Raw genomic sequence first — 14,931 nt, forward strand, 5'->3', positions numbered from 1 at the left:
CCTCGTCTCTTTGCATAGCTGCTCGGTCATAACTGGGGGCAGCAGACTGCAGTCACACCTCGTCCACATTTCAAGTGGCACAGGTTACACCATACAGTGACATTTAAAAATTCTTTGTATTACCTGTGTACACTCATCACGACAAATTGAGACAAGAGGGGTGAACTTTGAATGTTGTATTCTTAACAGAATTTTGCTATCAAATTAGATATCAAAGCATGGTTTTAGACTCGTAGACATAGAAAACAGACTTGTGGTTGCCAAGGGGGAGGGGGGATGGAGGATGGATGGATTGGGAGCTTGGGATTAGCAGATGCAAACTGTTATATATAGAATGGATAAACAACAAGGTCCTACTGTATAGCACAGGGAACTATATTCAATATCCTGTGATAAACCATCATGGAAAAGAATATAAAAAATAACACATATATGTGTATTACTGAGTCACTTAGCTGTACAGCAAAAATTAACACAACACTGTAAATCAACTATACTTCAATTTTTAAAAATATTTTTTAAAAAAGCATGGTTTTATTATGCAAGGATATGAGCTGTGCTGAAGGAATACAATGTATGTTAACATTATTAGATAAACGTTCATCACAGGAAAGCAGCGGTCAGAAATTATTTTAAGTTTAAAATGGAATCTCTTATTATAGCAGAATTTCTTCACAAAAATAAAAAATGAAAACGAGTCTGCAAGCAAACTAAGTTTCTAAGGAGTTCATTTGTTATCCAAGCAAGAACTGTTTACCAATGATGAGTTAATCAGATAGTATTTGATTACTGCAGCTGAAGACATGTGTCCAGACAAAATGAATTTGTTTAAGATTATTCGGTTTTGGCAAGAAGTTACTTAAAGAACTGAGGACATTATGAGAAACATCGACAGTAAATTTTAAAAACCAAGGCAAGTGATTTTCCTTGGCTCTTGATGAGTCAACAGATGTTACCAATACTGCCCAGTTGTTATTTGAGGGGTCAACAGCAAGTTTGAAGTGATGGAAGAATTAGCCTCTGAATAGTTGGCCTGGAACAATTACCGGTGAGGACATTTTCAAAGACATTGAGAAAACACGAATTCAGTACAATTCGAAGTGGAATCTGCTCAGACAAGTGATGGTAATGTGTGAAGCAGCAGGTACTTTGCAGAAAGATGTAAATCTATTTGAATTTATTACGCAATGACACAAGAGCTGTTTGTTATAGAACCAGTGGTCCCAGTGGTGAATTTCCTTCATTCACATGGACTTAACCATTGTCAATTCTGTGAATTTTTGTCGGCAATAGGAACTGACTATCCCAACTTTCTTGGCCACACAGCAGTTTGGTGGCTTAGCAGAGATAAGTTTCATTGTGATTATTTGAGCACAGGACCAAGACTGAAACTTTTCAAAGCAGGAGGAACCACCTTCATCCACTGTTATTGAATACTGAATGGCTTTGTAAATTCACTTTTGCTGAAGACTTGATGTTTCTCAATGAATTCAACCTCTTTGCCTGAACTTCCTTAAAATTCCTTCCTAGGGATGGTTGATAACCAAATTCCTGGTTCTTCTGCTTACACACATGCCTTTTAGATGCCAGTGATATCCAAGTCTCTACCTTCTGCCTTTCATTCTTTCTCCATTTTGACCTCGTCTGTGACTATATGGTTTCTCAGAACTCAGTATCTAGCCCAGACCTCTTTGTTGATTTCCAAACCCATATTTCCAGTTGCCTACTGGACACATGAACTTGGATGCTTCAGACACCTTAAATTCAGCATGCCCAGAACAATTCATTATCCCTGCATCAGGGATCCCCAAGACCACTCTTAGGCTTGATGATTCACTAGGACTCGCAAGTTGAGAAAAGCTGTTACACTCATGGCTATGATTTATTACAGCAAAAGGATACAGATTAAAATCAGCAGAGGGAAAAGGCACATGGGCAAAATCCAAAGGCACAGGAGAAATCAAGCACAAGCTCCCAGGTATCCTCTCCCAGTGGAGTCACATTGACGTGTGACAACACCTGTGAAGTGTTGCCGACCAGGGAAGCTCACCCAGGCTTTGGCATCCAGGGGTTTTATTGGGAGTCAGTCACATAGGCGTGGAGCACCCATGTGAATGACCTCAGCTACTCAGATGCCAGCCCCATGGGGCAAAAGCAGGCATTCACCATGAGTCACATTGTGAGAATGAACGTATGTGGTCACACCGTACAGCACGGCCCAAGGCTTCAGGCATATAAAAACATTCTTATCTGGCAGATTATTCCAAGGCCTCAGAGGTTATTTCCCAGAGCCAGCCAAGGGCCAACCCTAAAGACAGAACTTTCTTGGGAGTAATGTACAGGTAGCCCAGGGCTACTGAGTTAACTCTTTCCCACATGACCTCCCAAGGCTGTTCTCCCTTACACTCTATCATCTGCCATTACCTGAGTGGGAAATCAGCCCAGAGTGCTTTGTTTAACTCCAACATCCAATCAGATCTACCTGTAAATCCATCCCCTTTCTCAATCACTTCTCGCTTGGGTTACTGCAAACTGGCTTCATCTCCACTTTGCTTTCCTTCCAGCAATTCTCCATATTGCTTCCATCTGGAAATTAGGATGGTGATAAATTCTATGATGGAGGTATGCACAATCAAGGCATTTGTAATACGTGCTATAATAGAGGAATGCTCATGGCGCTGTGACAAGGAGAGAGGAGGAACAGTCTGCTTGTGGCACGTTCCTGCTTGATTTATTCAATAGCATCACCAAGCCTTTAGGATAAATTCAGAATCCCTTGTATCCAAGACCCTCTTAACCTGGCCCCTGCTTACTCTCCCACTGGTCTCCTATACCCTTTACTCTGTGCAAACAGAACCACTGGTAGTTTCAATAAAGGTTCTGTGGTTTCACACCCTTGACCTTAACTGTTCTGTTTCCTTTACCTGGAATGTCTACTCTTCAATATTTAGCTCAAACAGCCTCTCTGATCTCCTACCTCCCAGTCAAAGACGCTGCCCCCCTTCTCTGATTTTCTGAGCGCTCTGACACCTCTATTGTAGTGCTTGTCCCACTGCCTTCAATAGTTCAGTCACTTGTTTCCCCTGGTAGATTGTTAGTTTCTGACAACAATGACCAAGTCACCTTCAATGTTACAGCCCCAGCACCTAGCACTGCAATCCTACTAGGAACTCAATAAACATTTGCGGAGAGAATAAAAGAAAGTTCAATTCTGAAAGCAGAGAGGTGACTGCCTGCTTATAGATTCAGGGAAAAAGCTTTATAGACATAACATTTAAATTACTATTAAAGGAAAATAGATGTTATCAGAATGAGAGAAAATGCCATAAAATAATTTTAATATGATTCCTATGCTCAACTGTAGCTCCACCATATATTAGCTGTGTGGCATTGGGCAAATTGCTCTCTCCTTGCTTCAGTTTCCTCATCTGTCAAGTGGGTATAACTATAGCTCCTACCTATAAAGTTGTTGGGAGAAATAAAAGAAATTACTTATTATGGCTTTAGTGTGGTGTCTGGAACACAGCAAGGGCTGTTTGAAATGTGGTAAGTGTTTACCCACAAAAAGCAGTTTGATTGTGTCACGGATGTGTAGGTTGAGGGAAGTTGGCATGGAATTTTGAGAGGCTCTCCAGCAGCCTGAGTTATAAATGAGTCGACAGAAGGCTGCTCTTTTCTATCAGCTCTGCTCTCAAACAACAAATGCACTCCTAAGACCACCATGTGCAAAATCGCACAGTAAATAACACAGGGTGTTTGGAGAAAATAGGATTATGGGCACAACACTCAAAACCTTCATCAGTGACTCAGAAAAAAAAAAAATCCTAATACAACCAGCAGCAGAGTTTTATACATGTTAAATGGTTAAGAAACACATAAACACCACAACAAATATGGCACTTGACCTTGGAAAAGACTGGAAGTTTGCTTATGGAAGGGGTGTTGGAAGGTTGTAGCTTGTGAGTTATTGTAAAGTGGCGGCAGGAAGTTGTCTGAAATGGAAGGGGAAGTTATAAAGCCAGATAGAAGTGGGTGTTGCTTGTAACACACGTGGTAAACTGAACTTGCTGGTGGATATTTGAGGTGTCTATGCGTTTTTGCGTCCCTACGCAGCTCAGTTCAGCTGGGGGTAGTTTTCCATATCTACCTGGTGTTTCTCACAGACAGAATCACGCATTAGCAAACGTGAATTTTGCACTATGCTTAAACCGTCCCCTAATGTATCAATCACACTGGGACAAATTTGATTTTTTGCGTTGCACTTCTAAAGCAAGTGTTTTAGGAGAACTGACTGTACATTAAGTTAGACTACAACTTGACTCCATCTTTTATTGATAGAAACCATACCTGAGGCATGAATTAAAGGGAGTAGTTCTGAAGGGATTAGGGTTCAACAGTCGAAACTCAAGTCAGAGTTCTGGTTGCTTGGAGGAGCCTTCAGCCACAAGTAAGGTGACCGTTCATCCCACTTTACACCTCTGGTATGGGCCTCATTACGAACAGCTCCCCTTTCACTACTGAAAACTTCTCAGTTTGGACAATAATTTCTAGATTTTAAATTAAAAGCATGAATTGAATTTGTCATTTCCTCAGATCTTTGCCTTTGATAAAAATGAGCAATCCTGTGTCAGAAATAAAGGATCAAAGCTGAATTTTCTAATTCCAGTTAAAATTTTCCATGGTTTCTTTAAGATCAAAATAGTTTCTTAGAACTAACATAGGACGTGGTTTTGTATGGCTAGTTGTTGACGGATTTCTATTTTTCTTTAGGGCGTTAAGCCTAGAAGAAATAACTGTTTGGGAAAGTTTGATTTCACTAAATTCAAATACTCTATAGAGATTTTCACTATTTAATTCCTTTTGCTTAAAAAGGAATGAAACCACCAAAAATAATCTATCAATTAGTTACTTTTCAAGGTAAAAGCAACTGATAAAGAGAAAGGCTAAAAGAGTTTAATCGATCCTCCATAAAAGCATTGCACTCCTGGGCAACTCTTTCAGAACTGTTTCATTGAACCTTTTCACTGATATAAAATCAGGAAAAAAGGTTATTCTGAAAGAGAGTTACAGGTATTCAGGGTAAATTAATTATGATGTTGTAATCAAGTAACGACCACACTTAGGGGCTGGAGAGGAATAGGTGCAGACACTTGTTAGGGTTGAGAACCAGCAGTGTCTGATCCCACCCCTAGCTGGACACCAGGTATATTAGAGAATTGGGTCCAGAGAACTGGAATGGAGGGCAGGTTCTAGGGTCTCAGTCTGAGGGCTTTAGGGAACGTGCAGAAGTCTGCTTTTTTCTAATCAGTACACTGGGCTGGGGCGTGGTTTGCTTTAACGGAGCACTGTAACCAGGAAACTGTCTTGACAGACCAGAAACAAGAAAACTAAATATCTAAATGCAGACACAGCAGGGAAACTAGAAAATCTCCAGCTGCCCTGCAAGCAGCTGTTCTTTCTAAATTGAGTAAAAATATTCATACACGCTACTTAATTCTACTACTTTAACATTCATTTTTCATGGTGATATCTGCAAAAGATTATTGGACCATTGGACAAAACAATGTTTTTGGTCACCGTGACTGTAGTCACAGAGGGACACGGTGCACACAGTACGAGAGAACAACAGACACGGCAGAAAAAGCAGGCTGTCTAGGTATATCTTGGCATTACTCAGTGGCCTTTCGTTAAGAGTATTATTTGCTATTAATTAGCTATCTCAATTAGATCCTTAATGCCCTAAACTTGAAAAGGTAGAGAGATTCAGTTCTGAATAGGATTGCCACGGTCACCATTAACAAAAACAAGGGTGAGCCTCGTATGCGGATCAATCAATACCTTTGGTGTAGAAGGTGACAGGGTGACAGATTATGGGTTAAGAATTGAACAATTTCACTTAGAAAGCCATACCAAAAGGCACTATAGCAGGCTGGAATAAGTTGAAATTTAGGGAGGAGAAGATCTGGGTTTTTCAGTTCTGATTTTGTCACTTATAGTTATGTGAGCTCGCATTTGTCCCTTGACATCTGAGTCTGTTACCAACTCTCTAAAAATAGGAAGGTTAATATCCTTTTTGGCAGGGTTGTTGAATCAAAAGAAAATGTGTGTTCAGTATACTATATTTTAGTAAACATGTAAAATTACCATCTAAACATTAAAAAAACTTCATATTATGAAAAGGTTAGAGAAGACAAGAGAAGTCTTTTTTTTTTTTTTACATCGTCATGTATTTTTAATGATTTTTTTCCTCCATATTTTAAATTTATTTATTTATTTATTTTTGGTTGTGTTGTGTCTTCGTTTCTGTGAGGGCTTTCTCTAGTTGTGGCAAGCGGGGGCCACTCTTCATCGCGGTGCGCGGGCCTCTCACTATGGTGGCCTCTCTTGTTGCGGAGCCCAGGCTCCAGACGCGCAGGCTCAGTAATTGTGGCTCACAGGCCTAGTTGCTCCGCGGCATGTGGGATCTTCCCAGACCAGGGCTCGAACCCGTGTCCCCTGCATTAGCAGGCAGACTCTCAACCACTGCACCACCAGGGAAGCCCAAGAGAAGTCTTAAAATACATTCCTTCCAAAAATTAAGATGATTTGAAGCTTTAATAATCAGTAATAAATCCCTTGCACAGAGTAATATGTTTTGCTGGTTATTTTTTTTTAAAGTAAGTAACACATCAAGCACGTTATGTAGCAGAGCTATCAGTGCTCACCAAATAGCCTCATTTTCTGCATCTCCCAGTCTTGTTTGTTGTTAGGTTGAGGCTGTAGGTCTAGGTTGTGGACAAAGCAATGTGCGTGTCTCTTTCAGATCTGGTTCTTACTATCCACCATCACCTGCCAGTCTGCTCTTTCCCTGATCTGACAACATTGCAGGCCATGGAGCAGACCGCCCAATCCACATTGGTCATGTCATGAGCAAGAATTCAATTTTTGTATTGAACCACACAAGTTTGGTGTTTTTCACTGCAGAATGGCCTACTCTATTCCAATTCTCTGTGCGAGGAACCAAGCTAGATAGGGCTGGAAATCAACCAAAAAAAAAGGCTCCTAACCCTCCTGAGAAAGAAGAGTTTCAGGATTTTGACCTGAATGAAATTTAGTCCATTCATGCCAATGAAGTGATGTGCTACTTGTTTCATTAGTATTTCATCTCTCTTATTAATAAATATTATGTGCTCATTATGGGTTAAGCACCATATGAGGTATAAGTATTTCTGAATCTAAAATATAAGAGGATCTCTACCAGGATCTTTATGTATCACTGGCATTACAGTACCTCCTAAGACCTCTGAAATCAGGTATTTGTAAATGTTAAAAACAAAAACAAAAAAACCAACCAGTCAAGTGTTTTTATATAAATCATTTAATCAGTCCATTCCACTTTAATCTACATCCAACCTGAAAATAACATATTTAGAGAAATGACTAGAATAACCTATCTCATTATCCTTATCTACATGGTCCAAATCTTTGTAAATTCTTTTTCTATTAGATAATAATACATGTTCTTGTGGGCAGAAATTCTTTTTTAAAATTATTTATTTATTTATTTATGACTGTGTTGGGTGTTCGTTTCTGTGCGAGGGCTTTTCTCTAGTTGCGGCAAGTGGGGGCCACTCTTCATCACGGTGCACGGGCCTCTCACTATCGCGGCCTCTCTTGTTGCGGAGCACAGGCTCCAGACGCGCAGGCTCAGCAATTGTGGCTCACGGGCCTAGTTGCTCCGTGGCATGTGGGATCTTCCCAAACCAGGGCTCGAACCCGTGTCCCCTGCATTGGCAGGCAGATTCTCAACCACTGCGCCACCAGGGAAGCCCTGTGGGCAGAAATTCTTAATGCTGCTTTGCAGGTATTTTGATTGTAGAAAACAAAAACAAAACCCAACACCCAACAAAAACAAAACAGTAATATATTAATCACATAGTTCCTCCCATAGGAAATAATGCAAAGACTCTTTAACTAGAAGCTTGCCACGTCACTGTTAGGAGATGGATACATGGTCCTGGAGCAGAACAATGAGTCCAAGTTTTATCACCAGACCGAATGTCTCAACAGCATCTCCCATTATTTATGACTATTTAGGTTTATATAGCTGGTCTTCCACTCAACCCAGAGATTCTCAGTGGCAGGGAGCATGCTTAGTTGTCTTTCTCTCCCCAGTAACTAGAAGGTAGTAATAAGTCCTGACACACAGCAGCTACTTTATATGCTTATGAAAAGAATGAAAAAAATTAAGGACAAACATAGGAAGAAGTATATTTACTAGACTTCCAAGACCCATACTTAATTTAAATCCAATCTAGAAATAAGAACATGATTTACATCAGGCAACAGGTGTTGAAGACTTTTACAACAGGGCAATCACAGAAGGGGTTTGCTAGCTCACAGCATTCTGCACGTACACACTGCAAAACCTCTCTCCTGGCATTCTGGGCGTTTTCAAATGCTCCACCAGGACAGGTCAAAACTGGATTCTAGGGCGCTCTCCTTCTCACCATGCACCATGGAATATGTTTCCCCACAAAAAGTGTTACCACAGGCCTATGAACAAGTCTGGTCAGCAAAGGTACGAAAAATGCAACTCTAAGTACGACAGTATTTTAATTATACCATGAGGAAAACAATTTGCCGTGGATTGTTCCGTGAATCTAAACATTTAATACATTGCTTCTACAAGAAAGTACCTATTTATTAAGTTTAATTTTAATCTTAATTTTCTGGTAGGATTGTTCTTCTATTAAGTTTCTCATCATAAATTGAAGATATAAAAATTTAACAGTAGGAAATAAAATCTCTTAAATTTTCTTTGCCACTTTTATGCTTTGAAAATTCAAAATGGATAAAAACAAATAAGGCACAGAATGTTTCAGATCTGCATCCTGATGAACAAGAAGACACTGAAGATGGTCAGGAGGACTTTCAAGCAAAATTGAACATGGTGCTCTCACCTCGTCGTGGCTAAATGCAAGACTGCAGCACGGCTGTATTACTAGTACACTGCAAACACCTAGACAGGGAAGGGAAATAAAATCTAGGAGTCTTATGTGTGGAGTCAGGAGTTATCCAGATGGAAACCGTTTCAACATTCTGGGAAGTTTAGCATGAATAGGAATCGTCATTGGAGCTGGAATGTAAAGCAAACTCTACGCTGTTAAGTAAAACATACAACTACTGGCAGATCTTTTATCAAAAGCACAATGATCCTGGCTTTCATTTTCCTGTTTCTTTCACACCTTAGATTTCACAGTAAGTCTCAAGGGAATTTTTCTTTCCAATATGAGAATTCAACCAACTTTAAAACGAAAAAAAACAAAAAACTGATGCTGCTTTGTAGAAATTCATCATTGTGGAATGCAATATTCCTAAAATAAGAGATTACTCTAAAAATTAGAACACTGTTTCTAGCCAAGTATATCATGGAAACCCCTGAAAAAAACCCCCCAATTCTTGACAAATATATCACTGCCTATTTAGAAAATGTGATTGCTTTTCTTTGATCACATTATTGCTCAATAGCAAAAGAACGATATCACAGCTGTTTCTTGCTTTGGAGTATGGTACTACTTCTGAAATTCTGCATCATTTCTAATATTTTTAAATGGTAAAGAAGGGGCATGCACCAAGCTGAATGTGGTGACTAATTTGCTTTTGCTCAAGAGCCAGCTTTCTGAGACTATAAATGTGGTACTTTCTCATGAGTACTTTCACTAATGTCTTACAAGATACTCAATAATATGCTATTAACCCTGAAAAAAATGGCTGCTGCTACGCAACTCCAAAGAGTTATATATATAGTGAGAGGATGACAGAAGTACTTTTTAACGTGACAAATTTAAATTGAACAGCCACAACTAGGCGAGTGAATACAAATGGTTAAACTGCTAGAAAATGGGAAGGCAGATGGGCCTAAACTACAATACCTATAGCAAGGACTGGATATGTGTAGGCTTCTACATGCAGAGACAAATTGAGTTTGGTACTTAAAGCTTTCTGATGAAAATTCTAAGAAAGTGCTTGGGCCCACACTTACATTATTCTTACTATCAATAATAACAATAACAACCATGAAGAAACATGCAGTCAGTCCTGAAAATGAAATGGCAAGTTTGTCCAGAGTATCATATCTGGACTATAAAATCTGATGCTTTTATGCTATCAGATTTCCTTATCAGTAAATATCTCATTGAAAAATTATTAATGAATTATTGGCAACTATACAAAGCCTTTGCTGGTATAGGTGTTACGGTATGGGTACCCATCTGATAGAGAAAATATCACCATCCAAACATCTTAAATACCTTAATATCTTCTATCATCCAAATATCCTAAGCCAATATTCTTAAATTGTTTCATCCAAAGGTACTCTTGTCTTACCTCTATTACGCTAAAATCAATAATCCTTTGAAAAATTGTAATATCCTACATATTAAAAAAACCTAATGCTGTAGAAATCTCTAAAATGTAACATTAGTAATGTTAATGATCTAAAGAACCTGGCTTCATGGAATAGCTTTTCAGTATTTATTGCTCAGATGGGTTCAAAAAATTCTTAAACATAATGTGGCAATGGCTCTAATACATCTGTAAACAGAGTATCACTAATAAAAATTTTATTGGCATGAAATACTATAATTATGGATGTGTAAAATCTTTAAATCTTAAAGCCTCTTAACATAATCATGTATATCTATGTACAAAACATACATAAATTTTACTTTATTTAAAACATATGAAAGAGGGTATTTCAAATCACACTAAACATAATAAATATATAACTTGCTTTGTTAAAAAGCTACAGTATACATTCAAGGAAAGGCTAAACTTCCAATGCCAACTCTATATGAGACAAAATTAAACATTTACAATAATCAGTTTCCTAAAAGTGCTATTTTTAATACCTATAAGAGGAAACTCACTCTAGTGCTTTGTTTCCATCCAAACGTTTATACATTCCTTTATTCACAGAACCAGGTGCTTCTGTTACTAAAAATACATATCCAAAGCTTTTATATTCTTTTAAATAGATTTAACATTTTAGCTCTTTGGGGGAGGAACAGGGAAGTCCAAACAAACAACACAGACCATTTTAAATTATTAGAGATGATTGACTTTATAACACACCCTGTTTCAACTCAGATGTGAAATTTGATGAGCATGTTAATGAAAAAAAAAATCCCAGCTCACATGTCTAAGGTAAGTCATCCTTCTCTACGTGAGAATCTGCGTAGGTCGAGGAGCGTCCACTATAGCCACCTTCCTGTGAATCAGGTCTTGACGCCACGCTCCACTTCTGATTTGTACATTCTCTTCCAACCTGATTTGGCTTAGATTCTTCAGGGGTTGTATTTAGTACACTGATGGAACTGTTGGGGAAAGAAAAGGGAGATCTTCATCATCATCTCCTCCTCCTTTCATACCTTAGATATGCCTGAGTGTTGAAATCTGATTACTCCCTTGTCTCATGCTAAGTAAATTTTGAGGACACACTGGTCAAGAACACAAAAGTGTTTCAACATGGTCACTTTTATCTATCCATCTATTTATTTTATTTATCTGTTCAGTCTACTGTGAAGGATGCTACCCAGCTACAGCCTAAGGTAGACAGAGAACATGTGAGTTTTGAAAGCTAATGTTCCCCACACCCGTCTTTCTGTCACTAGTTTCTAATCTCTTTATAGTTTCTTTCTTCACTCATCCATTTGTTCATGCATGCTTCATCCTCCATCCGTTCACTCATGCAGATATTTAATGAGTGCCTACAAAGTGGTTAGGAGTCCAGACCCTGAACAGATGGTTTATGCTCATATCCCAGCTGGACCACTTACTACGTCACTTTGGGCAAGTTAACCCTCCCTGTTCTTCAGCTTCCTCAGTTGTAAAATGGAAATAATAATAGAACCTACACCTCACAGGGTTGGGGTGGGAACTAAATGAGTTAACACACACTAAGCACTTAACGATGATGCACAATTAACTTCAAGTGTCGGACAATAACAATCGAAGTGTCTGAACACAGACACAGTCCCTACCTTCAGAGATACAGTCTGAGGTACGCTCTGCAACCAGCCTCAAAACGAGGAAATTTAGTTAAATGATTACTTGCAAATCATGGGATTGAACCAATGAACAATACATTTTTATCAACTGAATATCTTACGTAATTTTTTTCACAAAACTTCTTTTGCCTAAATGTTCATTTTTTGGTGTGACTTTGGTTAACTAACTCAACCTTATAATGTGGCAATCCTAAAAAAAATTGAGTTGCTTTAATTCTAAAACGCTAAACCAAAAACATAATTGACAATTTTACTTACACTTACTTGCTTAAAAAAAAAAAAGGAACTTGCTTATAATTCAGATTCAGAATCCCTGCCATCTCAGATGAGATGAGATCAATGATGAACTAAGTTCTCTACGTAACTTAGTACAAGAGGTACTCTGCAGGGAATCCAGGCACAGCCCGTAACATTCCACTCTACAGTGAAGGAGCAATGAGGATGTTGCTGTAGAAATTAGCTACAAATATTCCTAATTATTTTGTCATAATCTTATTACGAACCCAGATCCAAGGTGCTTTAGGAGCAGGAATCCAAATATACCAAATAATTTAAAATTTCAAGAACGATGTCAAGCTGCACAGCTTCTCTCCTGATAACTAGTTACATGACTCTTTTGTTTTACCCTCAGTAGCCAGTATCTGTGAACAGCTTAATGAAATTTCTTTAAGCTCCAAAATTCTGTTTCTATGCCACTGACATTGTTCAGTGTAGCTCTTGAACACAAAAAACAGAAAAGCATTTTTATAATCCACTTATGTTTACATATATTTTTATTTTTATAGCCTGTTACTGAAGGTTTACAATGGACCAAGTACTGTTTTAAGTGCTTTACATGTATTGGTACTGAATCTCACAGTACCCTATGGTGTAGGTACTAAATGTTGGACTTTTTATTAAACACGAAACAAAGTCTTCAAGGAATATTTATGTTAAATACTTTACAACTAAAAATAATTATGTAACAAAGTAAAAATTTTAAATACATAAAAATAATTGAGGCAACTAAGCTATGTTCTCTTTTAGGTACAGAATGCATTACAAGCATACTTCGTTTTATGGCATTTCAACTTATTGCACTTTGCAGATACTGTATTTTTTTTACAAACAGAGGGTTATGGCAACCCTGGGTTGTCAGACGAATTAGCATTTTTTAGCGATAAAGTATTTTTTAATTAAGATACGCACATTGTTTTTTTAGACATAATGCTATTGCACACTTCATAGACTACAGTACAGTGCACACATAACTTTTATATGCACTGGGAAACCAACAAGTTTGAGTATCTCGCTTTGTTGCGATACTCGCTTTATTGCAGTGGTCTGGAACTGAATCTGCAACATCTCCGAGGGCTGCCTGTATTTGTAAATGGTGAGCAGAATGTCTGTCTAAATCTATACACAGAGTTCTGATTGGTCAAATTTGGGGGCTTCAATAACATTCTATGTAAGAAAATACTCTGAGCTTATATTATCTTTTGATTGTAAATTAAACAAATTTTAACTTCCCATATTTCACACATCAACCTATTGGCTCTAACTGCAAAACACAGCCTAAATCCAAGCACAGTTCTGTCTTCATGTAATGACCCTAGGGTGCAAATTACCACATCTCTCACCTCAACTCCACTGATGTTTCTTAACTGGCTCTCCTGGCTTGTGCTCCTACAATCTGTTTCTCATATAATAAAATGAAGTAATCTTTTTAAAACTTGGATTTTAAAAAAATCATTATCTCACTTAAAAGGTCTCCAATGCTTTTCCATTGCCCTTAGAACAATATCCGACTTGCAAGTACAGACTAACCTAGTTGACAAATGAAATCGCAAGTGCGTGTGGGAGCACAAGCAGAGTGGGCTGGGTATAAACAATATCAGTCATGAGTTGATAACTGCTGAACCTGGGTGACGGGTACACAGCGTCCCTGACCTCATTCCCTCTACCTGTGTATACATGTGAACTTTTACATAATGCTACCTCCCACCCTCACACCTCCGGGTCGTGCTCACTAACTACACTCACCATCCACAAACACACCCGTGTCCCGCCTCAGGGTTCCTACACTTGCCTGGAGGACTCTTCCCCCAGCTCCCTTTTTGCCCCCCAGTGTTTACTTAGAGTCCTAATCCTTTTAAAGGCCAACTACAAATGAGAGTGCCTTGTCCTTTTTTAAAACTTCATATTTTTGTTTAAAAATTTATCTATTTAACAATTCTTGGTCCAAGGGCTAGCTGGCGTCTTCAGCACTTAGCTGCACGCCAGTCTCTCTCTCACTACAACAGGCCGACTGTGCTGCAGCCCTGGCTCCCGCTTTCTAAGGCGCCTGGGAAGGCTCTCGTGCCACTGTCTCCTACGTTAATGAAGAGGAGAGCGGTCACCACCACACTTGGCGACATGTCCCTTTGCTCTTTGTTATTGCTCTCTATCTCCCTAGGAATGTTCTATCTGCTTAGTTCAAAATTAATCTTGGAATAGGCTCTGAGGTAGAGTACTGATATTATACCTTAGAAAATGATGTAACAACTTAAGACAGAGGAAAATACCACAATGCATCAGTCAAAAGCAGTATCTGGCTCTCCTGGGGGTGGGGAGCAACTCTGTCTACCCTGTCATCCTTGGGCACAGATCCTCTTCACCAGTCAAGGGGAGGGGGCTTTTCTCGGGTCTTTGTCCTTCCACACCAATAAAATGGGCATACCACAAGAAACTCTAAAATAGGTACTCTACAGAAACTATCAAAACAATATCCTTCTATTCAATACAATTAAATTATTAAGTAACTCCTGCAATAAGATTGTATTTTAAATTGTATTTTACATGTGAGGTAAAAAGAATCACATTATATGACTTAGCTCCCAGAAGACAGGGACCAGACCTACCT

General features: G+C 38.7%; 1 protein-coding gene across 14 annotated transcripts in view; it reads right to left on the reverse strand.

Moving 5' to 3' along the window:
- Nucleotides 1-7,347: 7,347 nt before the first annotated feature.
- The window catches only part of SSX2IP (SSX family member 2 interacting protein), a 42,881-nt gene continuing 35,297 nt past the window's right edge, over nt 7,348-14,931 (reverse strand). For 13 of the 14 annotated variants that reach the window (XM_057558646.1, XM_057558679.1, XM_057558669.1 and 10 more), the window contains one exon: nt 7,348-11,357. In XM_057558646.1, the coding sequence (XP_057414629.1) occupies nt 11,183-11,357 (175 nt within the window). In that variant the 3' untranslated portion in view covers nt 7,348-11,182. The remainder of the gene's footprint in view (nt 11,358-14,931) is intronic. The other variant, XM_057558687.1, reaches the window with a different exon arrangement.

This window comes from Balaenoptera acutorostrata, chromosome 1 (assembly GCF_949987535.1).
Source record: "Balaenoptera acutorostrata chromosome 1, mBalAcu1.1, whole genome shotgun sequence".
NCBI lineage: Eukaryota > Metazoa > Chordata > Mammalia > Artiodactyla > Balaenopteridae > Balaenoptera > Balaenoptera acutorostrata.